This window comes from Lagenorhynchus albirostris, chromosome 7 (genome assembly GCF_949774975.1).
Source record: "Lagenorhynchus albirostris chromosome 7, mLagAlb1.1, whole genome shotgun sequence".
Classification (NCBI taxonomy): domain Eukaryota; kingdom Metazoa; phylum Chordata; class Mammalia; order Artiodactyla; family Delphinidae; genus Lagenorhynchus; species Lagenorhynchus albirostris.
In genome coordinates this window covers 2,534,088-2,559,523 of record NC_083101.1, presented here as the reverse complement: position 1 = coordinate 2,559,523, position 25,436 = coordinate 2,534,088, and the positions used below count along the sequence as shown (strand labels likewise).

At 59.5% G+C, this 25,436-nt stretch overlaps 1 protein-coding gene across 1 annotated transcript in view; it reads left to right on the top strand.

Annotated features, from left to right (window-relative positions):
• Positions 1-519: 519 nt before the first annotated feature.
• Positions 520-25,436, top strand: part of SARDH (sarcosine dehydrogenase) — a 63,430-nt gene continuing 38,513 nt past the window's right edge. Inside the window, exons 1-12 of the mRNA XM_060153838.1 lie at positions 520-585; positions 1,749-1,799; positions 2,383-2,538; positions 3,120-3,478; positions 4,612-4,790; positions 6,275-6,454; positions 7,159-7,282; positions 7,472-7,572; positions 16,045-16,149; positions 17,295-17,424; positions 21,235-21,321; positions 21,645-21,735. Coding sequence (XP_060009821.1) covers positions 3,148-3,478; positions 4,612-4,790; positions 6,275-6,454; positions 7,159-7,282; positions 7,472-7,572; positions 16,045-16,149; positions 17,295-17,424; positions 21,235-21,321; positions 21,645-21,735 — 1,328 coding nt within the window. The 5' untranslated portion in view covers positions 520-585; positions 1,749-1,799; positions 2,383-2,538; positions 3,120-3,147. The remainder of the gene's footprint in view (positions 586-1,748; positions 1,800-2,382; positions 2,539-3,119; positions 3,479-4,611; positions 4,791-6,274; positions 6,455-7,158; positions 7,283-7,471; positions 7,573-16,044; positions 16,150-17,294; positions 17,425-21,234; positions 21,322-21,644; positions 21,736-25,436) is intronic.

The following is a 25,436-nucleotide window of genomic DNA, read 5'->3' as shown; positions in this document are numbered from 1 at the left end:
TTCTTTGCATATAGTAGGTGCTCAGTAAATGTAGAGGGCAGACAAATTGGCAGTAAGACAGTTGGACAGTTCAGTGGGAATAAGTACACACCTATTTGTTTGTCTGTATTAATCACAGCACTATCGTGCCTCTGTCACTCCCTGTATTAGCAGCTGACATTACTATTTTGTTCACTGACAGAAACTTAAATATTTTCTTTGACCCAGTGGGAGGAGGAGGTCCTATTTTACATCAGCACCTATTCTGATTCTTTGCACATTCAGAGGTGGACGTACTTACTCGTTCCAGATTTCCTCTGGACGCCTCCTCTGGGCATCTTCTGCCTGAGCACAAACCACACGCCCTAGACCTAGCTTGAGGCCCCACTCCGTCTGTCTGACTGCAGGCTTGGTCTGGCTCCCCCACTAGCTTGCTGTGACTCAAGGCAAGCTGGCTCCCCTCTCCGGGCCCTGGTGCCCACAACAGTCAAATGGAGGCAGGCATCCCTGCCCTGGGAAGCTGGTCGCTGTGAAGTGGAAAAGCCAGAGGCTCACGGATGTCTCGCCCAGAAACAGAAGGATCTGGGAGCTCTGGAGGGCAGACAGGTCAGGAGTGCTGTCCAGTGCTGGTGGTGCGGGCAACCCAGGCTTCCTGACCTGCCTCCGAGGGCAGTGAGCGCCCCTTCCCTGGGGGTGAGCAGCTGAGGCTGGACAGGCAGCTCTGTGCTAAGGCCCTGGATCACCCCACCAAGGAGCCCCAGCCCCGGCACGACGCTGCTGCTGACCCAGCACTTTCTGCCCACCTGGCCGTGCTAAGCTCCCTTCTGGCATGGGGAGCATGGCGGGCACAGGCAGGCAGGGGTGCACGGGTTCACCTGCAGAACCCTGTGACCCCTGTTTTAGGGAGGAGGGGGAGAGGTCACCTGCCCTGGCGCTGCTGCCCTCAGAACTGCCCGCTTGGCTGTGCCCAGCCTGCCTCCTAGAAGCCTGGCCGTGGGCGGTGCATCCTGCCTCAGCCAAGGGTGGGGGTGGGATGGGGGCTGGCAGCGCCTCCAGGGGCGGGGCCAGCGGGGGGTGGGGGCGGGGTTGGCCCCGGGTTCCCGCCTGGCTGTTGCTGGGGAGGAAGGAGTGACGGCATTGCTGCAGCCACTGGGCCCGGCACTGGCAGGCCACTCGGGCCGAGGGGCAGTGGCCGGCCGGCGGGGTGGGGACAGGCCCAGAGCTGGCTGGGCACGACCATGGGACACTCTGGGGGAGGCCAGGGGGCCTGGGCACCCTCCCAGCCCTTCTTCTCCCGCTGAGGCCTGTGCCTGGACCTTCCCTCCACCCCCCCACCCCCGGGCCCGTCATCCTACCGCCTGCGGGGAGGGCTTCTCTGGGCCGCCCCGCTTAACGGCACGAGGCCAACCCGGTCTGTCTGACCCCGAACGCTGGCAATGAATGGTCAGGCTGCGGACTCGGGTGGGAGAGAGTTGGAGGGGGCAGAAGTGCAGATCAATGTGGAAGCAGCTGCCCTGGCGGGAGGGCACTGGGCTGCCCCTGCTGGGGCCGTGCCCCCTCTACCCCCAGCCTGGGTGGGAGAACGGGACTGGCCATGCGCCGGGAAGGGGCACGTGGCAGCACGTGGCAGCCCCCGCGTTGGCACAGGGGGAAGGAAGAAGGAGTCTGGGTCGGAGGCCAGGAGGAGGGGGCGAGGCAGGGGGCGGGCAGATGCCTGGCCTTGGAAAGGCTTCCCGGGCACCCACGTGACGCTGAGTTTCCGACAGTAGGTCCTCGCTGTTGGCGGCTCCTGGAAGGTTAAGGAAATCCAAGGACGAAAGGTAAGTGCAGACACGAGCCGGGCTGCACCTCCCCGTGCCCAGGGCGCCTGAAGCGGGGCAGAGCTGACGGAGGGACTGGGGTGCCCGGCCCCAGCCTCCAACCCCCCACCCCGAAGCCCCTCAACTCACCCCTGCCTGCTCCCTCCTCTGCCCCTACCCCCGGGGGGGGTCTCTGTGGTGAGGGCAGGGCAGCCCTGACCAACCTGAGAGCCCGGGTGCCTGCGGGGGAGCGGAGGGGGTGCAGTGGGCAGTGCCCACCTGTGAGGGCGGGAAAGGGTGTGGCAGTGGGTCCCCCCCCAGCCTCTCCTCCCCCAGACCAGGCCCCGAGATGTCTGCGGACTGGGAGTTTGGGAGGGGGCAGGACAGCCAGCAGGCTTGGCCACACGGCGGCCCTGTGACCTTGGTCACTTTGGCGGGCCTCCTTGGGCCTCAGTCTCCCCCCTCCGTGAAATGGGGACAACAGTCATCTTGACTTCTGAGCAGAGAGAACGCGTGTTCCCGGCTTGCCATGTGGCACATGCTTGGAAATGGAAGTGGTCTTAATTAACTGGCTAATTGATATCAATCATGGCTATTAACGTAGGTGCGGGACCCACCTCAGTCCCTCGGCCACAGCCAAACCCCTCTTACTTTTCCTGCTGATCCCACGAGTGGGCCCAGGAGCCTCTCTGAGGCGTCCTTTCCCCTGTGTTCCTCGCCTCCGGGGAGACACCTCTGCTGCATCCTGTCTCCTTAGAAGGTCGGTCCCCGTCACAGTTTTCTTCTTAGAATTATGAGGCTCTTCTGACCGGGGAGGGATGCAAGGTGAGCCCTGCAGGCTACTGGGAGGTCACCGAGGAGGAGGGAGGCTGGTTGCCCATCCTCCGAGTCCCTACCTGGATTCGAGATGGCCCGAGGGAGCCGGGGGCCTGGACCCCGCTGCGTTGCTCACCTTCTGCCTCGGGTCCCAAAGGGCTGTGGAGTCAACGTGGCAGAAATAACTTCTGTCTGGGGCTGAGACGGGAGTTGCCCCGGAGGGCGTGTTGGGTACAGGCTGGAGGGTTGGGTGTCCCTGCCCCAGGCTCCCCGCCACCCACCCTGTGGCCCTGCAGCCCTGCCCCGCCACGCACACTGCCCTCCTTCTGCCCCCACCGTGGTCTCCCCTGGGCCCAGCCAGAGCCTGTAGCGTACGAGGCCCTCAGTACACGTGGACAAATGGCACAGGTGCACACGTGACGTGGGTGGGTGGCAGGAGGACGGCCGGAGGATGACAGCACAGGGGCCCTGGGGCTCGCTTGCACAGAGCCTCTGTGCCCCAGGCAGCCCCGATTCCCTCCCCAGCTCCCTGCGGTGCTCGAGCCGAGTCCCCATGGCCTTGCTGAGCCGAGCCCTGCGTGTGGCCGCCACCTGTCCTCGCCGGAGCCCTGCCCAGGGCCTGGGGCTGCGACTCCTGAGCAGCGGGGCCCGGCCCAGCCCTGAGAAGAGTGTGCCCTACCAGCAGACCCTGAAAGAGGCCCGGGACCCCCGGGCAGGCGCCCAGGGCCCAAGCCGGCCCCTGCCCAGCACAGCCAATGTGGTGGTCATCGGCGGGGGCAGCTTGGGCTGCCAGACCCTCTACCACCTGGCCAAGCTGGGCGTGAGCGGGGCGGTGCTACTGGAACGGGAGCGGCTGACCTCCGGGACCACCTGGCACACGGCGGGTAGGGGCCTGGGTGCACGTGGGGGTGGGAGGGACTGGATTCAGCCAGGGGCCAGCTCTGGGTTGGCAGCCGGAGGCCTGTTAGAGGCAGCTGAGCTGGAGGGGGAGGACATGGGGAAAAGACGTGGGGTCCTTCTGAGGTGAGCCTGCGTGCCCCCTGAGTCTCTGAAGAGCTGCGGAGGGGAGGAGGGAGCGGACACTGACTGGGGGATCCTGGAGGGCAGAGCAGAGACCAGAGCTGGGAGCGCAGGCAGCTGTGTATTCAAAGAGCAGAAGCCCCTTCCCTGGACGGAGCTACCCAGGGTGAGCGCCGTCCACGGGGTGCAGAGGATTGACGGGGAAGGGGCCATCGGGGATGTCCTCCGTGGGCACCATGGTTCTCAGCCAGCTAGCCAGTGGGCATACAGTAAAAGCACCTGCTGTGCGCACGTCCCCAGGGCAGCCAACCTTTGCCTTAACCCTGCGTTGAGTTTGCCAGGCTCTGTGGGGAAAACACTCCCACTTTGGCCAATGTGAGCCTGATGTTGCTGGATGTGGAGCTGGGAAGAGGTTCAGGCATCACGTGTCTTGAGAGCTGACACAGCCGGCCCTGCACGCCACTGCCCCTGCCTATCCACCGTCCTGTCTCGGCTGGGCCCACACAGCCTCTCCCCCACTGCTACCTCTCCCCCGGCGCCCCCCGCTCCCCAGACTCTGCTCGGAAGGGAGCAGCTTTGCTGGTGAAGGGGCTGCCTTTGGACCTCAGTCAGTCCTGGGTTGGGGTCCCGGCCCCATCATCACCCGTCCTGTGATCCTGGGCACAGAACCACATGGTGCCACCTTCATTTCACTATAAAATAGTCACGCCTGCCTCCCAGGACTGCTCTGTCACCCAGTGATAGGCTCAGTACACAGGAGGTGCTCCATAAACGGGAGCCTTGGGTATCGTCACGCTCTGAGCTGCCCCAGGGCGACGTCCTGGAACTCAGCTTTGACCCCGTCACTTCCTGCTCATCAGCTCCTCGGGGCTCTCCATGGCCTGCAGAGACGCTCCCCGCCCACGGCCTGGTCTTCAGGAGCCCGGGCCTGCTGGGAGGAGCCGGGGTGCCGCACTGCAGCGCTGGGGCTGATGGCGCCCCGCCCCTCCCCCGCCAGGCCTGCTGTGGCAGCTACGGCCTAGCGACGTGGAGGTGGAGCTTCTGGCCCACACGAGGCGCGTGGTGAGCCGCGACCTGCGGGAGGAGACGGGGCTGCACACGGGCTGGATCCAGAACGGGGGCCTGTTCATCGCGTCCAACCGGCAGCGTCTGGATGAGTACCAGAGGCTCATGTCGGTGGGTGCACCCCTGCCGGGGCGGGGACTCATGTCCTGGGTGCACTCCCGCCCGGGCGAGTGAGCGGCTCGTGTTGGTGTGTGCCCCCCTGCCGGTGGTGGGTGGGGCAGCGTAGCACAGGGAAGGAGCCCCGACAGATCTGGGTTCAAGCCCTGGTGCTGCCCTTGCTGGTCGGGCCACCTGGGCCAAGCGGCGTTGCCTCCGAGCCTCGGCATCCTTGCCTTTAAAATGGGACCGTTGCGTTGCGCAGCACCGTTTGCCGAGCCTCAGGCAGGAGAGGCCCGATAACCGGGAGTTACCGGCATGCACGGTGCTCACAGGAGTCAGGATGCATGATGAGAAACTGCAGTACCCAGGAGGAAGGACCACCCTTCTCCCGGCACCGCTGGCGGGGCTGAGGGAACGCCATTGTGGGCGAGACGGCAGAGAAAGCCTTCCGCTGTGGAAGGCCCTCTGCTGGGGTGGAGAGTTGATTCTTCACCCAGGGCAGCCAGGCCTGGACCCCAAATTCCAGGGCGTGGCTGAGACTGGCTCCTCCAGCAGTTCATTCCTTATTGAGCACCAACCGAAGAGCGGCTCAGGGCCCAGCGAGCAGAGAGGCCTGTGTGGGTAGCAGAGGTACATTGTCACAGGGATGCCGCGTGCCTCTGCCCGGGCGGAAGCAGCGGCACCTGGCTTCATTAGAACGGGCTGGGTCTCTGGGGTTAGGAGGTGGCCTCATTCTGCCTACTCCCCCCACCTCTCCCGCCCCCCCCGCCCCCCCCCCCCGCCGCCTTGCTCACTCATCAGCTGCGATGGAAGCTCCAAAGGTGCCCAGGCAACCTTTCAGCTCAAGTGCTGAGTGAGGCCTCTGCAGCTTTTCATTCCCACTGCTCGGAGAGAGAACCTGATTGGCTCAGCTCATCTCTAGTTGGGCGGAGCCTGTCCCGATGGATGGATGCCTGGGGGCATTTGATTGGCTGCCCTTGGGCCAATCAAATGAGCCGGGGGTGTGGTCTGTCACACAGTCCGGGGCCTGGGACAGAGGACTGCAGCGGTCTCTCGTCTGGGGAGCTGGTCTGACCGTCAAACCTGGTTGAAGCTCAGACTATCAGACCTACGGGGATTATTTTTATTTATATTATACAGTAAATCCTTATGTGCCAGGGACTGGTCTAAGCTCTTTAAAGGTGTCAACCCCGTAAACCATTATCACCCCCATTCCCCCAGGTGACGTTAGCAACTTGCCCCACGTCACATGGCTCATGTTAGAGCTGGATGGGGGAGGCGGGAGGGCCCCAGAGCCTGCTTCCGAGCACTACCCGGGCTCCTTACTCTTCCTCGGAGCTGGCCCGAGGGACGGGGGTCGCTGGGGCACGGTGGCCGGCTAAGGGTTCCTGGGGGACACAGGGTCTGAACTGACCCTTGGAGGCCCAGATGGGGAGGAGAGTGGCCAAGGGGGTCTGCTCCCCGAGGGCTCAAGTACTTTCCTCTGGGTCTCCCAGTTGGGCAAGGCCTATGGCGTGGAGTCCCACGTGCTGAGCCCGGCAGAGACCAAGGCACTCTATCCGCTGATGAATGTGGATGACCTCTACGGGACCCTGTACGTGCCTCATGATGGCACCATGGACCCCGCCGGCACCTGTACCGCCCTCACCAGGGCCGCCACTGCCCGCGGAGCACAGGTACAATGGCCTTACGGCCCTGGGTCCCCTGCTCCCAGCCCACCCCTCCTGCCTAAGAACCCCAAGACCAGAAGGCAAGAGAACACGTGCCGTTCTCTCTGCTCCACATAGGACCTGAGCCTCTAATCCGATCCTGCAGAGGCCGGCCGGCCTCAGGTTTGTCCCCCAGGTCAGCTCTCCTCCCTTCCCCGAGGTCTGGCCCTGCTGGAAGAGTGAACCCGCCCCAAATCTCTTCTTGTAAATTTTATCTTCTTTTGTCTCGAATACACACATAGTTGTAGGAAAGATTAGAAAAGACAAATAAGCAAGACAGAAGAAATGAGGATCACCCAGAGGTAACCAATGTTGACCTTGTAGTTTTACTGCAAGTACTTTTCTATGAAGATGTATATGTAAGTCAAATGGAGACAAACTGCACTGTATGTGACCTTTTACCGCAAGCACCTGTCAGTCAAATGAGCCCTCCTTTTCTTTTCTTTTTTTCAAAAAAAGCCTCTGTCTGGGGGGACGAGTTCTCCAAGTCAAGGAACACGTGGAGTTAGTTTCCACCCTGTGGTCACCCCATTTCCCCAGTGGGGTCACATGAAGCCTGCCTGAGCAGAAGCAGGTGTCCCGGGTACCCCCTGGGCTGGAGGTAGGAGAGGGTAGGTGGTCAGTGCTCAGAGCGCCCACATGGCTTTGGAAGCAGCTCTTCTCGCTCTCAGGTCATCGAGAACTGCCCGGTGACCGGCATCAGTGTGCGGACGGATGATTTTGGGGTGCGGCGGGTCGAGGCTGTGGAGACAGAGCACGGCTCCATCCAGACGCCCTGCGTGGTCAATTGTGCAGGTGGGAACACGTTTCTTCTGGGCTCCCAAGTGGCCACCCCGGCTGCTCCCTAAACCTGGCCTTACTTAGGGGTGGGGGCCCAGGCGTGACCTGGGGAATCACTGCCACGGCAGACAGGCCTGCAGAGGCGCCCAGCTGGCTGACCCCCGCCAGTTGCCAGCAGAGCTCAACTGTCTGCTCTGCCTGCAGGAGTGTGGGCAGGCGCCGTGGGCCGGATGGCTGGCGTCAAGGTCCCGCTGGTGGCCATGCACCATGCCTACGTCGTCACCGAGCGCATTGAAGGGATCCAGGTGAGTAGACGGCCCCAGGCACCAAGTGGGTGGTGCACGGACCTGGCTGTGAAGCCCAACGCTTGTAGGTTCCTTCATCGCCCTGAGCGTCAGTGGCCTCATCTGTGAAATGGGACTCCTCATGACTGGAGGTTTTGGGTGGCCCGAGAATGAAATGAAGTAGCACAGGCATAACCCGAGGGTCCCGACCCCCTTTGCCTTGGGAGCAGGGCTTCTCATTGATGCCCAAGCCCATCCTGCATGGTGCGGCCAGTCTGGCTTTTGCCATGTTCTGTGCCCCAGGTGCCAGTCTCAGAGGACATTGATCCCTGGCCCTCAGAACCTCCCAGGGAGCCCTGGAGACACCTCTGCCAGGGGAGGCGGTGGGGGAGAGGGGAAATGTGCGCCCCCTACCCTCTCTCCTCCCCTCCCTTTCTATCTCCCCTCTCCTCCCTTTCTATCTCCCCTCTCCTCCCTTTCTATCTCCCCTCTCCTCCCTTTCTATCTTCCCTCTCCTCCCTTTCTACCTCCCCTCTCCTCCCTTTCTACCTCCCCTCTCCTCCCTTTCTATCTCCCCTCTCCTCCCTTTCTACCTCCCCTCTCCTCCCTTTCTATCTCCCCTCTCCTCCCTTTCTACCTCCCCTCTCCTCCCTTTCTACCTCCCCTCTCCTCCCTTTCTATCTCCCCTCTCCTCCCTTTCTACCTCCCCTCTCCTCCCTTTCTACCTCCCCTCTCCTCCCTTTCTATCTCCCCTCTCCTCCCTTTCTACCTCCCCTCTCCTCCCCTTCTATCTCCCCTCTCCTGTGCTGGTGGCGGGTGGCTTCCTGTTGCCTTGTCACTGACCACTCCTCTTTCCCTCCAGCCTCTTCCCCCTCCCTCCCTCCATTATCCCTCCACTCATTTCCTTCCCTCTGTTCCTCTGGCCATCCCTGCATCCATTCATCCCTCCTCCGATCCCTCCCTCCCTCTAGCCCTTCGTCCATCCATTGATTCATCTATGTATCCATCCATTCATCTGTCCGTCCTTTCTCTCATGTATCCATCCAGCCATCACCCCCTCTACCCATTCATCTCTCCCTTCACCCATTCCTCCATCATCCATCTGTTTATTAATCCATCTAACCTTCCCTCCCCACCCCTCTCTGCATCAAACATTCACTGGATAAGCTCTGTGCTCCAAGCCCTCATCTAGAAACTGGGACTATAACAGAGATAAGAACCTAGTTCTCGCCCAGGTGAGCTGGGGGAAGGGTACAAACAAGTGAAGATATTATTTATTTTAAAACAGGCTGACAGGGGCTCCCAGGGGGCAAGCACAGGGGCTATAGGGACTCCCAGCCTATGGACCAGGGAGGTGCCCTGGCGGAGGCCATGTCTGAAGGGTCTTCTGAGGCATCTGAAGGGTGGCAGAGAAAGAACGAGGGGGAGAAGGGGAGGACGCCGAGCCTGGCGGCCGGGGAGCTGCAGGCGGTTCAGAGAAGCGGGCCCGAGGGTGTGGGTGTGGGGAGAGTGTGAGAGACCAGGCTGACCTTGTTTAGGGTCAGGCTCCAGCAAAGAGGGGCCTGGGAGCCTCACCGCTGCCCTGGACAAGCCTGGCTTCCCTCTGGTCACCAGGCTGGCCGCTGGGTGGACCCAGTGGCGGAGGGGTGAGGGAAGCTGCCGCGGGGCCGGGGTCTCCGCCGCTCTTGTCCCCCCCCCAACACACACAAGGTTCCCCCGTTCGTGGAAGAGTTTAATACAATCCAGCACACACTCCTCCCCAGGGCTGCTGTGTGCCCTGTGGGCGGGGCTCTGGGGAAAGAGGCATCACTGCAGCTGTTGGTGCGAAGAGTCCCTGGCCCTGGTTCTGTGGGAAATATCCCCCGCGGCCGCCAGGGGTCGCCCTCGGGCCGCAGTGGGCTCTCGGGGGCTGGGCTAAAGCTGGGGACAGGCTGGGGGCAGAGCAGGGCTGTGTCCTACAGAGCCCAGGACTGGGGCCTCAGTCTCTCCGTGTCCTGGTGCGCAGGATGCCCAGCTTTGAGGCGGCTTTCAGGGAGAAGCAGGGCCCACTCTGGGCCCAGGGACCCGCACCCTGAATTTTAAGGTCAGAGCCAGGCTGGGGTTATTCATGTAACTCACAAACACTGCCCCCACCCAGCAACCTGTGTGTCCTGGGAACCCCAGGCTGCGCTCCAGGAAAGGGCCACCAGCCCCAGAATCTATGAGACTTCTGTAGGAGAAAAGAGGAGATTTGGGGCTGGGGGCCAAGTTCCCCATGCTCCCCTCCACGTGGGGAGTCTGGGAGGCCAGCCTCTCCTGAGGCCACACCTGGGCAGCCTGAATCTGGGAGAAGGGCAGGCCTCTGACCCTGACCTCCCACGTGGTCTGATGCCATGGTGGGTCAGAAAACAAGCTCCTTTAGGCCACGGCAGCTCCTGCAGTCAGGGCTGTGCGGCTCATGTGGGGAGGCCCCTGACACTTGGGCCTGTCTTCCGCAGCTCGGGACGCTCCCTGGGTTGACAGTCCTGCAGCAGGACACCAACTGCCCAGATCTGGGCCTCGTGGTGTTGGCCCTGGGCTGGCCAGTGAGGGCTCAGGGCTTTGCCACCTGGACCACATGCCCTTTATCTTTCTTTATGGGTGGCCAGAGGGCTGTGCTGCCCTAGGGACCCCAGTTCTGAGAAGCCGTCCCTGTCCTGGGTCCTAGCCGAATGCTGCCCCCAGCTCCTCTGTGACCTTGTCCCTTTCCTCTCTGGGCCTGGCCTCTGCGTCTGTCAAACGTGGTGGCCCAGATGCTCCCTCATGGTCTGGCATCCCCGCTATCCTCGACCCACTTTTGCAGAAACTGCTCTGTTGGGGCACAGAGCAATGGGAGAGGGCCCGTGCTCAGGGTCTGCATCCCAACTCCCCCATTACCCAGCCAGGTGAGTCAAGGTGCCACCTGAGCCTCAGTTTCCTTCTCTGCCAAATGGGTAAAGATGGTAGCTACCTCTTAGGGCGGTACTGAGGGAGGAACCAAATGATGGGCTGAAGGGCTGAGCGCAGTGCATGAGCAGGGGCTCATTAGATGAGGGCCACGATGACCGACCGTGACTAAGGGCATGGGATGGTCCAGCCAGCTGGTGCTTCAGAGGAAGAGAGCAGGGAAGGCTGGAGCCATCGGGCGGGCTTCCTGGAGGAAGCAGCTGACAAGATTTGGATGGAGATGGGGCCGGGAGAAGCAGATGGAAGGAACGGGCTGAGATTAGGAGGCAGAGACACCAGTGGAATTGGCGTTACACCTATAGGGTGGGCTTCTGGAGGGAGGAAGCAGTGAGGGTACCCTGTGGATGCCTTGGGGCTGAGCTGAGCCTGTGCTGGCCACTCTGGGGCAGCTGGGGCCTTGCAAGGCAGGGAGATGGGGACCCTGATCCTGCTGGACGAAAGCCAGGGGCTTCCCTGGCCAGCAGGTGTCCCCGCTCTCCTGCTCTATGGAGCTCTGGCATTCTGTTGGTTTTGTTTTTAGAGTGGTAGTGACAGCAGAGGTAACCTCTCACTATTATTATTCCTGAAGTTCTCGGTTACTGAGAGCTTCCCGGGGGCCTTCTTGCAATCAGTGCAGACATGCTTAGTCCAGCTCTGCAGGGGAGCCAGGCCACTAGGAGACTGGAGGGGCAGGGAGGGGCATCTGCCAGGTTATCCCTTTTGGTCTCTGCGTGTCCTCGAAGGTGGGGCGGAGGGGTCACATCAGATGTGTCCACCTCCAGGGCAGGGGCACCGGAGAGCAGGGTTGAGAGGAAGCAGTTCCCCCAGTGCTGAGGACCCCTGTGGGGGTGGGCCTCTTCCCACACCGCTCACTTTCTAAAATACTTTGGTTTTGTTTATCCATTCATTTATTGGTTAAATCAGTAGTCAGTATTTGCAGTATAATGACAATGAGAACATTGTTAACTCCTGAGCAAATAGTGTCCAACTTTTCGTGTTTCCTGGAGTTATTAATAGTTTTTTTCTGGTTGTTCAGTTTCCTATGTAGCTGTGACTAATTCTTTATTCCTATCTATCTATCCATCTGTCTATCTATCTATCATCTATCATCTATCTGTCTATCTCTATCAATCAATCTATCTATCTATCTAACTCTATCATCTATCTATCTCTATCATCTATCTATCTCTATCATCTATCTGTCTATCATCTATCTATCTCTATCATGTATCTATCATCTATCTGTCTATCTGTCTGTCTGTCTGTCTATCTACCGATCTGTCTGTCTGTCTGTCTATCTGTCTATCTATCTGTCTGTCTATCTGTCTATCTGTCTGTCTATCTATCTATTTATCTGTCTATCTATCTGTCTGTCTATCTGTCTATTTATCTGTCTGTCTGTCTGTCTATCTGTCTGTCTATCTATCTGTCTGTCTATCTGTCTGTCTGTCTATCTATCTATCTATCTATTTGTCTATCTGTCTGTCTGTCTGTCTGTCTATCTAACATTATCTTAGTCCTTAAAACCCCACACACATTATCAGTCCCCATTTCCCACCCCACCCTCAGCTTAGATAGTCACTAATCTAATTTCTGTCTCTGGATTTTCCTGGTTTGGACTTTGAATGAAATGGAATCATACCATTTGTGGCCTCTGTGTCTGGCTTCTTTCACTCTGCATGACACTGTCAAGGTTCATCCATGTGGTACATGTAGCAGAATTTCATTCCTTTTTATGGCTGAATAATACGCTCTTGTAAACCACAATTATTTATCCATTCGTCTGTTGATGGACATGTGGGTTGTTTTCGCTTTTTGGCTATTGTGAATAATGCTGCTATGAACATTCATGTACAAGTTTTTGTGTGGACGTATGTTTTCCTTTTTCTTGGGTGGAAGTGGAATTGCTGAGTCATAGAGTAACTCTATGTTGAACTTTCTGAGGAACCGTCAGCCTGTTTTCCAAGGAAGCTGCACTGCTTTACATTCTCATCAGCAGTGTGTGAAGGTTCTGACTTCTCCACATTCTCAGCAATATTTCTTATTGTCTGTCTTTTTGATTCTAGCCATCGTAGTGGGTGTGAAGTGGTATCTTGTGGCTCGAGTTGCATTTCCCTAATGAGTGATGACGTTGAGTGTCTTTTCATGTGCCTGTTGGCCATACGTATGTCTTCTTTGGGGAAACCTCTGTTCAGATACTGTGCTCATTTTTAATTGGATTGTCGTTCTATTGAACTATAAGAGCTCACGTATTCTGGATACAAGTCCCTCATCAGATTTATGATTTGCAAACATTTTCTCCCATTCTGTGGGTTGTCTATTCACTCTCTTGTTGGTATTGTTGGCAGCACAAAAGTTCTTAATTTTGATGAAGTAATTGCAACCTATGTAATTTTTTCTTTTGTCCCTTGTGCTTGTGGTGTCATATTTAAGAAGGCATTTCCTAAACCAGGCCACAGAGATTTATTCCCGTATTTTCTTCTAAGACTTTTATAGTCTTAGCTCTTATAATTAGGTCTCCAACACATTTGGAGTTAAATTTTGTGTGTGGCGTGAGGAAGGGGTCCAACTTCGTGCTCTTGCAGGAGGCGATTCAGGTGTTCCAGCACCATTTGCTGAAGAGTATCCTTTTCCCCATTGAATTGCCTTGGCATCCTTGTGGAAAAGCAATTGACCATAAGTGTGAGGGTTTATTTCTGGACTCTCAGTTCTATTCCGTTGATCTATATATGTCTATCCTTATGTTTGGACCACTCTGTCTTGATTGTATTAACCTTGTAGTAAGTTTTGACATCAGAAGTGTAAGTCTTCCGTGTTTGTTCTTCTCGTAAGATTGCTCTGAATATTCTGGGTCCCTTGCACTTCCATATGAATTTTAGGGTCCGCGTGTCAACTCCTGCCAAGAAGCCAGCTGAGATTTTGGTGGGAGCTGTGTTGAATCTGTAGATCAGTTTGGGGGGTACTGTCATCTTAGCAATAGTAAGTCTTCATTTTGTAAACGTGAGAGATCTTTCCATTATTTACATCTTCTTTAATTTCTTTCAAAGGCATCTTCTAGTTTTTAGAGTACAAGTTTCGCACTTCTTTTGTTAAACTTATTTGTAAGCATTTTATTATTTTTGATATCGTAAATTGAATTATTTTCCTAATTTTGTTATTTTCCTAATTTCATTTTTGATTGTTCACTGCTGGTATATAGAAATACAGTGGGTTTTGTCTGCTTGTTGTATATTGACCTTGTATCCTGCAACCTTGTTGAACTATTTTATAAGTTATAATAGTTTTTAGTGGGGTCGTTAGGATTTTCTCTACGTAAGATCATGTCATCTGCACCTAGAGATAGTTTTACTTTTTTTCCCTCTGGTTGCCTTTAATTACTCTTTCTTGCCTGATTCCTGCCCTGGCCAGGGCCTCCTGTACAATGTTGAATGGCAGTGGCGACAGTGGACCTCCTTCTCTTGGCCTGGTCTTGGAGGAAAGACTGCAAATAAGTAGGCATTTGCTGTCGGTGGTTCTCAGATACTCTTTATCAGGAAGTTCCCTTCTATTCCTACACATTGGGTGTTTTTATCATGAAAGTGTTTTATCTGTCAAATGCTTTTTTTGCATCTATTGAAATAATTAGTGGATTTTGTCCTTTATTGATCATAGTATATTACACAGATTTTCAGATGATAAACCAACCTTGCATTCCCGGGATAAATCCCATTTGGTCATGGTATGTAATCCTTTTTCTATGTTGCTGGATTCAGTTTCCTAGTATTTTGTCAAGGATATTTGCATCTGTATTCATAACTGTCACAATTTTCCCCCAAACATCTTAACAGATCTGTCAAACACCTATCAGTAATATTTTCGGTTTTTTTTTTTTTTTTTTTTTTTTTTTTTGCGGTACTCAGGCCTGTCACTGTTGTGGCCTCTCCCGTTGCGGAGCACAGGCTCCGGACGCACAGGCTCAGCGGCCATGGTTCACGGGCCCAGCCGCTCCGCGGCATGTGGGATCTTCCCGGACCGGGGCACGAACCCGCGTCCCCTGCATCGGCAGGCGGACTCTCAACCACTGCGCCACCAGGGAAGCCCATATCAGTAATATTTTCTGCATACTCATACATGGCAGAGAAATCCCATAAAGTCTGTAAGTCCCATTCTCCTCCGCTGAAGGACTCCTCCCGCTGCCTTCTTATCTTCTCCATCAGCCTCTGACCGGCTGTTACTCTGGGACCTTCCTCACCCATCTTCTGTTTGGATCTGCTGCTCTCCGGATCCATGGCATATGGTCTCTGGCCACTTACTGAGAAGGATACCTGGAAAGTAAACGTTTTTGTGTCCGTGAATGTCTGAAGAAAATCTTTATTCTTTCTTACAGTCGGTTGACAAATTGACTGGGTCGAGAATTCTGTATTTAGAATCGTCTTTCAGAATTTTGAGGACTTTGTTCCAGGTCTTCAGCCTCCAGGAATGCTGTTTCTTTGTTTAGGACCCACCTGTTCACTGGATGTTCCATCCTGAGGTGGCCTTGGTGCAGGCCTGGTCCAGTCACAGGGCTTGGTGGGCACTTGTGGGCCCTTCAATACTGAGATTCACGATTTTCAGTCGGAGAAATCATCTTGGATTTTTGCTTTGACTTTCCTTCTACTCCATTTTCTCTGTTTTCTCTTCCTGGAACCCCTGTAAGGTGGACATTGGACCTTCAGGATTGAATTTCTAATTTTCTTATTTTTTTCCCTTTCCTGATTTCCATGCCTTAATCTGTTTTAGCCTAATATCTGGAAGATGTCCTTGGCCTTATCCAGTCCTTCTGTCGAATGCCCTTCTCTTTGGTGAGGGACCTCCATGTCAGCGTCTGGAGTCTTCCCCAAACCACTCAGTGTCTCCACAGAAGACTCTCCAGTCTGTTGTCGAGGGGGGATGGCAGCAGGCTTCTCACCTCCCCGGAGCCTGGAGCCCCTGGGGACCCATTTCTCCAGAGACAGACCTCAGGGCCCCTGCAGGGTAGGGCCAGGCCCTGGGCTGCACGCAGCGGGGATGGAAGGGATCTGGGTCCAATTGCTTTGAAGAGACCCTAGTCCAACTTCCTGTTCACGTACACGCACATACTCTCTCTCACACTCACACACACATGCACACTCACACACATGCGTGCACGCACACATACACACTCGGCCCACCGCCCCCTGCAGAGGGACCTGGGGTTGCCCTAGGCTCGGCCCTTGCAGATTGGAGGGGACTGGACAGAGGCTGGCAAGCTGTCTCCCCTCTCCCAGCCCTGAGCTAAGGCGCCGGCCCTCCCCCATCCACTCTGCACCTCCGGTGTTGGCTGAGATCCCCCGTCTGCTGTGTTCCGTGGGTTACCCTTTTCTCTCTTCCCTCCCTCCGCCCTTCCATCTTTGCTGCTATCTTATGGGGTTTCAGTGGGGTGGTTTGTCCACTGTGTGACGCAGAGGCCCCAGGTCCACCCTGTCCTCAGGGTCCTACAATGAGGAGGTGGCACCGTGGGCCCAGCTTGGGTCTGTGACCCTGACCCCGAGGCCTCTGTGCTCCACCTTGCAGAACATGCCCAACGTCCGCGACCACGACGCCTCCATCTACCTCCGCCTCCAAGGGGACGCCTTGTCCGTGGGCGGCTACGAGACCAACCCCATCTTCTGGGAGGAGGTGAGACACCAGGGCTCGAGGGAGGGGTTGGGGCTACGTCTCAGCGTGGAGGAGCCTTCTTCCGGAGACTGTCCCCCCGGAGCTCCCCCGACCCTGGGGGCTTACCTGAGAAGTGGCAGGTCCCCCATCGCACAAGGTCAAGGTCAAACCCATTTTTTCCAACCCCTGAAGAACCTGGCACACAGGCAGATCCAGACTCGGGGCAGGTGGAGGGCTTGCCTCAAAACATCAGTCATCAGAGGCTGCAAAGTGTGAAATAATGACTTTAGAAGATTATGAAAGCATTGAAGCCCTCTGTCCATCAACAAACAATCCCATGCCCTCCCCCACCCCCCATGGTTGCAGCTGTATCTCCCTCCGGCCTGGGCTGCTCTGCCGGCAGCTCCTGGGATACACGCAGGGCCAGCGGCCCCCTCAGCACCCCCCAGCCCCCTCGAGCATGTACGGACCACCCCAGCTCCTGTACTCATGCATTTAGTCTACAAATTGAACAACAAAATGAGTCCTTTCAGCCAGATACTGTTTAACTTTGGGGAGAGGGAGACCAAGATAAGAGTCCCTGTCCCCAGAGGCCTTTATTCTGGTGGGGAGACACACAGTAAATAAGCAAAGAAGTAATGCATTTGGGATGGTGGTCTGTGCCCCGAGTGAAGCTAGCAGGTTGAGGATGAGCCTAGCGAGACTGGCGTGGAAGGATGTCCTTCGGACTGTGGTCGCACAGGGCTCCCTGAGGAGCTGACATCGAGCAGAGAGCCCTGCAGACAGAAGGCGGGGGAGGAGCTGCCCCAGGTGGAGGTGAAGGCCCTGAGGTCAGATCAGGCTTGCTTTTCCCGAAGACCCGAAGGAAGGTCAGCGTGGCTGTGGGTTGGTGGTAGACGTGGGCAGGGTCCGCTCACGTAGGGCCGATCTGACTTAGGTGAACGGGGTGAAGGAGGGCGGGAGGCAGGGAGACCGGGCAGAGCAGGCGGGCCTGGGGCGGGGCGGGAAGGGGGCGCAGACGGGCCGCTGAGGGGTTGGGGGAGGGGAGACACACTGCGGGACCAGCCCAGCGCTGTCACCACCTAATGGAGAGGCTGGCCAGGCCCTGCCTGGCTCTCGCTCCCGTGGGGCGCTGTCACAGGGCAGTTCCCTGCCCGCCTCCCCAGGTGTCGGACAAGTTTGCCTTTGGCCTCTTCGACCTGGACTGGGATGTGTTCACCCAGCACATTGAAGGTGCCGTCAACCGGGTCCCCGTGCTGGAGAAAACGGGGATTAAGTCCACAGTCTGCGGCCCAGGTGAGTGGGGGGCCTGGAGCCGGCGGGGGGGCTGCCCCCTGAGGCTGGCCTGCGCCGGGCGCGCGCCGGCCGTCCCTCCGTCCTGGGCCTCGGGTGCCGCGCTCGCTCTTCTCTGCAGGCAAAGGACGTGAGCTCGGTGAGGGCAGAAGTCCGCCCACGGGCACGCGGCCAGGCTTCCTCCCGTCCACACCCGCGTGAGTCCCTCCTGAGGTCCCGCCGGGCTCAGTCCCTGCTTGACTTGTCCCTAGAACTTGGTGTTTTCATCCGTAAGGTGGGATGAGCGCCCTCCCAGCGCCTGGTGAGGCTGAGCACGGAGAGCAGGGCCAAGCTCCTCCCTGATGCCGTCCTCACAGGCCTGCAGACCCCCATTCCAGGTCAGCCTCGCCCCCTTTGCCCTCTGCCCTCGACAGGCAGGCCAGCAGGGCCACACGCCCACACAGCATGGAAAGGCCCAAGCCGGTGCCTCCCCTCTGGCCCCTGGGAAAGCTGAGCTGCAGGAAGCTGGAGGGAAAGGGGGAGAACAGAGTGGCTCAGCTTCCAATGCCCCCCTTGGGTATGCACGGTGCAGCCCCTGACCCTGCCCGGCCGGTCGGTGCCCACGGGGATCGAACACCAGGCGGGGTGGACTCGGACCCCCAGCACTGACACGTCTGGCCAAGGCCACTAGTTTATTGTTTAGGGCCTGCCGGCCAGGCTAGACTTTGGACATTCAAACTGATGTGACTTGTCCCAGCACGGGTCACTCACAGCTCAGCACGGAGAGGTGACCGCTCGACGACGGAGCCTGAGAGAGGGCAATCCTGGGGTTGCCCAGGGAGCTCAGGGACCCCAGGGTGGGGGAGGCCCAGGCACGCTGAGCGTCTCAAAGGCTGTGTGCAGATGGAGAAGATTCTAGAATAAGATTCAAGCCCGGGACAACGTCAGCGGGGACGTGGTGTGGGGGAGCTCGCACAGCATCCGCCCAGCTCCTTCTGACGGCTGAGCGCCTGCCTCGTGCCCGGGCACGTGGGGAGCACAGCGGGGGAGCCTGTGTGGGAGGCTGGGCGGAGCTCCCGAAGCGGGAACCCAAGGCGGGTGGGCTCGGGACAGGGGGGCAGCACGTTCCCGTGTGACGGCACTGGGGTGCAGGGGTGAGGCTGCTGGCCTGGGGTCCTGGCAGACAGTGGCCTCTGGGCGTAGAGGGGTCCAAGCTGGCCCTGGGGCCCAGACGTTTCAGCTGCGGGGCTGAGGGCAGGAGGTACAGGGGTGGTGGGAGCAGGGTGGGCCACCCAGAGGGTGCCGTGGGGGGCTGCGGGGCCAGGGTTCCGGGCGGGCGAGACACGCCACCCCAGGCTGGTTCCAGCAGAAACACGTGGGCATACCCCCTCCTTCCTGCACGGATGGGATCGCTTTCATCCTCAAGAAAGGCAAGAAACGGGTAGGATGTGCCTACTTAGGGGTGGAGAGAGGTTCCGAAAGGTACAGTTGCCCAAAGAGGAAACTTTGTGTCTGAGGCGCTGAGTTCCTTGAGCCTCGGTGTCCGCATCTGTGAAATGGGTGACAGGCGGAGTGAGGCGAGGAAGCCACACGTTAGGTTGCAGGGCAAGGCCCAGGCCGGCCGTCAAAGCCTTTCCTACAGGCCGAGCAGGGCGTGAGGGGCAGGCCAGGCCAGGGGAGGGGAGGGGTCCTGACACCAGCCTGCGGACTGACGGGGAGTCCAGGCTTCCTGGTTCCGGCACACACGGTGTCTGCACAGCCGCCAGCCCCGACTGCTTTAATCTGTTCAGCTCATGAAAGAGCCCTTGGTGAGAGGACAGCTTTCTGGGGAGAGGCAGCTGGGGTCCCCCGGCCAACCCCAGGGTCTCGGGGCACAGGGTGCGGTGTGAGAGCCGAGGGCCCACTGCCCCGGCAGCTTCCCGGGGCTGCGTGGGGCTGGCAGTGAGAAACCCAGGCCCAAAGCAATCCCAGGGGCACGGGAGCATTCTCGCTTTAATTGGACTGGGGGTCATGGCCCCCAGGAAGCCCTACGGGGGGGGGGAGATGCATGTGGAGTCTGGTTTCCCAGCTGCGAGGGAGGTTCCGTGGGGACATCAGCACTTCTCACCAGGGAGGACAGGCCGGTCAACGACCCTTGGCCTCCGGAGCAGAACAGGGAAGTCCCAGGCCCCCTTGACTTCGGGGAAGCTGGGGGCGGGGAGACCTCTCGTTCCAAGGTCAGGAGGTCAGAGCCAAGGTGGGGGCCCCTGTCCCATGCATCCTGCATCCTCTCGAGTCATTTGTTAAACATCCAGGCGACCTTGACCCCCAAACTTCCCTCCTGCTGGCTTTCTGTAAGGCTGCTCAGAACATTGTGGAAACATTTACAACACTCCCGAAGTGCTCACCGGGTCATCCCCGAACATAACTGCATCCTCCCATCACTGTCGCGGGAGCCGCCCCCTGCGCCCTGCCCCCCGCCCCCCGCTTGCCCCCCCCCGCCCCCCACCCGGTCCCCAGCTTGCCCCTTGCAGCCCGGCCTTGGCACAGTCCCCAGAGAGGCCCCTGACGCTTCCTCACAGGGCTGCCGCCCCTCCTGACGCCTCCCCCGGAGGCTCACCAGTGTCACCGCGGCCTCCAGGGACTCACCCTAGGCCCTGCCCTCCTCTCCGCCCTGCTTCTCCCACCTCCCCTGTGGCTGTCTGGGAGGCTCCCCAGCTTCCCAGGGCTGGTGGCCTCCTTCAGCTCAGACGCTGAAGATCGGAGACCGGGGGAGAAAGACAGCGCTTGTGACCAGTGCACACGGCGGCTGAGGGCCCGGCTGGGAGCCAGGCAGCCCTGACCGGCGGCCCCAGCTCCTTGCTGTGCAGCGTCCTCCTCTGTGACCCGGGGTTATGATGGCGCCAGGGGGCGGTTAGGAGCGGCCAGCCCTCTGGGCACTCCAGACCCAGAATCCCCCTGTGTTTTCTCCCCAGGCATTCCCTGTTCCCCTTATTTACCCATTTACTCTCTGTCCCTCTCACTCTCCCGTCGGCTCCCCGAGGGGTGGGGCTTGTCTTGTTCGGAGCCACCTCCCGTGGCTGAGTTCTGGGCACAAACAGGTGGGCTGCAAATATTTGCAGACCGACTAACTCACAGCCCCGTGAAGTAAATACCCTGATCCGGATTTTACAGATGAGGAAATCAAGGCGGCTCTGAGCCAAGGTCACACGCTGGGAAGGGGTAAAGCAGGGTTTGAACCCAGGACAGTGGCTGCAAAGTCCAGCTCTTTACCATTATGCCCTCCAATCCTGGCCTCTGCTCTTGGCACGCTGGCAGCAGACAGAAGCGAGAGACTTGGTCTCCTCTCCCAAAGAACTTACGATCCTTCATTCACTCAGTGAACATTTATCAAGCACCTACTGTTTGCTGGGCCCTGTGCTAGGCCTCGAGATACCGCACACAGTGAGCAAAGCCCAGCCTCTGCCCTCAAGGTACTCGTGGTCCAGTGGGCAAGAGTGCCCTGCAGTGACACAGCAGGAAGATGGTACAGTGACCGGGAGCCCCGTGCAGTGATGGGGGCTCAGGGAGCGGCCCCTCACCAGCAGGAGAATGGTGATAGTCATGAGATACACCAGGACTCCCCCAAGGCAGAACCCAGTTCAGGTCGTAAATGCTGAGGAACTCAGGGGAATGTGGCAGGAGCAATCACGGAGGCTTCCTGGAGGAAGCAGCGTTGAGCTGGGTCTTGAGGATAGGGAGGGTCTGGATGAAGGAGGCACCTACACACCCCCACCTCAATTACTGCCCTCTTGGGAGACACCACCCAGGAGCATGTGGCCGGGAGGGAGCTTCAGGCCTACCCCTCCCTTTCAGAGTCATTCACACCGGACCACAAGCCCCTGATGGGGGAGGCACCCGAGCTCCGTGGGTTCTTCCTGGGCTGCGGCTTCAACAGTGCAGGTAAGCGTGGGCAGCAGTGCGTCCCCGACTCCCTGGCATCCCTGCAAGTGAAGACAGCCAACTGGGCCTCTCCTTCAGTTCTCAGAGCCCCACCCCCCACCCCGGGTTGGGGTGCTGGGCCTGGCAGCACTGCAGCCCTGACAGGGGTGGAGATGGGACAAGCCTGCCGGGAGGGGGTGAGGTCCCGTTAGGAGGTGTGTGGCACCCCAGGTGTGAGATCCAGGGCTTAGGGGCTGATGCTGCCCATAGAGGTGGGAGGGGCACGGAACTGAGGTGCAGGGCCCTGGGGGTGGATCGCAGACCTGCGGCTCCGCTCCTGCCAGGAATGATGCTGGGAGGTGGCTGTGGGCAGGAGCTGGCCCACTGGATCATCCACGGGCGCCCGGAGAAGGACATGCACAGCTACGACATCAGGCAAGGGCCCGCTGGGACCCGCGGGCAGGAGGCGGCTGCCCTAGGGTGGGGTGGGGTGGGGTGGGGTGGGGTAAATATCCAGGGCTATTTAGAAAGGAGCCTTCCCTGAAATCCAGAGGGCTTCTTGGAAGAGGTGGCAGTAAGGGAAGAAAGGGAAGAAGCCTGCCAGCGGGGGCGGTGCTGCAGGGTGCCTGGGTTTGGCAGATCCACTGCCCTCTACAGTTTCCAGGACCTCTTGTCCCAATGTCCTGCCTGACCCGCCTGACAGCTCTGGGCTCAGCAGTGGGATCTTATCATCCCACTTTGCAGATGGGGAGACTGAGGCCCGGGGAGCAGGAGGGACTGCACAGGCTGCCCAGGAAATGGGGCTGAATTGGTGGTCCTTGTTAGGACATGTGCAGGTCTGGGAGACAGGCAGCCCTGAGCGCCATGTCAGCTGCATCCATCCGTCACTCACAGAGTGTCTGGAATCAGTCAGACCCTGTGCCGAGCACTTTCCTCTCTGTAATCTGGGGTGTGGTGTATATGCTGTAAGTGCCGCCGGCAGCAGTGAGCGTGTTTGTGTAGGTAAAACGCTCAGCATCAGGTCTGCACACGGAAACACTAAACAAAGCTGAGCTGAGCCCAGGGGGCACTGATATCAGAGTTGGGAGGCGTCCCACTGACCTCTATGCGTCGGGACAGGGATGCGGGTGCCCCCAGGCAGGGTCCGGAGGGTGGCAATCGGTGGGGCTGGGGTCTGGCCCCCAGGCGGCAGTTCTGCGCCCCGAGCCCTGCAGGTGGCAGTCGAGGCAGCGGCTTGGAGGGGCCTCTGTGGGTGTTCGGCCCCCTCCGCTGTGACTGGGGAGATCCCAGCTGCCCAGCAGGGCTGGAGGTGGCAGGGCTGGAGGTGCTGCTGGTTCAGCTCAGCGCACCCCAGCTCCTCTGCTCACCTCGTCCCTGCCTGGCCCGCTGGGGACCTCGCGTCCACTGTGGGGGATGTCTGGCCCCCACAGAGACAGACAGACATACCCTGAGGTCCCCCCAACACTGCCGCCCCCTCCATGGCGCCTGGCACAGCGTGGTCCGCTCTGGCGCCACCTTGGAGTCTGTCTGGGTCTGTGCCCACGTGCTCTCCCAAGAGAGGAATGTTCCAGAAATGATAAAGCTGCACGGGGCCTCAGGGATGGGCCAGTCTGAGCCCCTCCCGCTACAAACAGCGAAACAGAGGCGCCGTCGCAAGAGGCATCGTGTCTGAAGTCACCCCGCGTGCGAGCCAGGGGGCAGGGACCCAGCTCCAGCCCTGCAGGGCTGTCTGCCGTCCGGCTTCCCTCGCGGGGTGAGGCCTCAGCAGTGGAATCGGACAGACCAGGGCGTATCCTCGACCTCGCCGAGCGGCCTCTCACCTCCGGGGCTGGTGGAGGCCCCTGGCATGGGTCTGAGCCTCCCTCCTCAGCCACCTCTTCTCACAAGTGTGACATTAGAGGCAGCGTCTTGTGGGCGGGTTTGTGGGTGGAAGGCAGAGCTCCTGCCTCTGCCCTGGCCTGGCTGGGGCCTGCGTCACAGGTTGGAAGGCAGAGGGCCCAGGGAGGGAGCCCCTGTGTGCTGGGGCCCAGTGGGTAGGGGTCGGGGCTGTGATCTGGGCCACCCGCCTTTCTGGCCCGGGCAATGCACCCAGGAGATGACCGGCTCATGGCATCGGGCCTGAGCGGTCACTGATGTGGGGCGTCCGTGTCCACCTAGCACCCACCCCCCCGCCCCCATCCCCACTCACATGCCACCACCGGACCAGCTGTGGCACCGGCACCCGGGGCCTCTCAGCACCGATGGGATGTCCTGCTTCCCTGGCCTGAGCGGGGCATGGAGACCCAGGCGCCACAAGAGAGGCAGAGCCAGGAAACGAGGGCACTGTGTCAGGGAGTCACCAAAAAACCCGGACGAGGGAGCGCCAGCCTTGTGCCCCTGCTTAGACCCTCAGGTCAGAGCAGAGCTCTGACCCATGTCACCTCCTCGTCTTACACGCTGGAGGACGGGCTCGGGGAGAGGTGCCTGACGAGGCGATCGGGGCCCAGGGCCGGGTCCAGGGCGTGTTTGGACCCTGGCCTGCATGTGAGGCTCCCGGGGCTGGCCTGGCACCAGGTGCCCTTCAGGCCACAGCAGCTGCCTCATGGATGGTGGCAGAGGCACCCCCTTTGGACACCCAAACAGGTTCTCAGCTGTCCCGGCCCCCCACCAATTAGCCAGTTCTTCCTCCTCCCTGACCTTGGTTTCCCCATCTGTGAAATGGGAACAGTGATCCACCCTCTCAGTGGAGTGCATTTGAGGCTCATGGTAGGGATGCGTCGCCTCCCCCAGGGCCTGGCATAGGTGGGGCCCAGAGCACGGGCCGTTGTTTTTAAAGAAAGCTCTTGGGGTCCTGGCAACCAGGGAAGGAGAAGTCGCTCTTTGTTATGTCAGGAGGGTGGCTGGACGCCGGACCCCGGCTGCAGGCCCCTCTGCCCGCTTGTATGCAGGTGGAAAACGGCAGCCGGGTCCTTGTGGACCACGGGGAGTGGTCCTTCCGCTGCTGACCCCTGTCGTGCTTGGGCTGAGCTGAGTGCCCCCGCCCCTGACACCCACAGGTGTGCACAGGGGCGAGCAGAGGGGCTGGTGGGGGCCTGTCTAGAGGGGCCGGATGTGCCTGTGCAGGGATCACCCAGCCCTGCCTCAGGCCCATCCCCCTCCCTGGTCCCTGCCACCCAGGGGGTCTGAGAGGACAACTGAGGCTCCACCTCCCCCCTTGAGAGCCCCCCAGGAGCCCCACTCTCAGCGAGGCTGGGTGGGTGACCACGTCCCATCCCAGGAGCCACTGGGCTCCTGCTGCCAAGGGGGGTGAGTCTCCTGGCCTCCTCCCGCCCTGGCTCAGCCCCTCGCCAGCCTGCTCCTGCAGCCCCACGTGCTGCCGCTGGGACCCCTCCCCAGGCCCCTGGCGGTTCTTCGTGGCCCCCCTTCTTTCTGGAAGCTCCTGGCTCAGTGCAGCAGGTTCCTGTCGTGTGGAATGAGTCAAACCAGGAGCCCCACACCTGAGGCCGCTCTGAGGACCGCACGAGGGGTTCTTGCAGGTGGCCCTCAGCCCTGGGCCTGCCCTGGAAAAGGGCTCCTTACACGACGGCAATCACTACGAATAGTATCTGTCGTGCTAATTCCCACATCGGCAGCCCCTGCCCCTGCGCAGGTCAGAGCAGCTGGGAGCCCTGCCGAGGCTCAGGCCAGGCCCCTGAGGACAGCAGCACCGATGGGGACACAGCCGGGGGCAGAGGGCCCCACAGGACACGTGAGATGCCAACAGGCGGGGAGTGAAGGAGTGGGCAGGCGGGGGCCGCAGTGAGCTGGGCGCCTGAGAGGTGGGCTGTTCCTGGGAGGGGCTGCAGGGCGCAGCGTGTAACGCAGCCCAGCAACTGTGGCCACGCTGGGGACCAGACGGAAGGGCTGCTGGTTGGCCCTGGCTGTCCTCCCTTCGTGAAGGCTGGGGGAGGGGCCTCTCAGCTCAGCAGGAGATCGCGTGGGATCCGCGGGCGGAGTTGGACACCACCATGGGTGGAGTGGCTGCACCTGGTGTCCCCCCAGCTGCCAGGGGACAAACGTGCAGGGATCGCGGCCACACCATCCCTGGGAGCAGTGCCCCCAACACAGCTGGGACTTCTCCCACTCTTCTGCGCCTCCTGGGGGTCTGACCTGAGAGG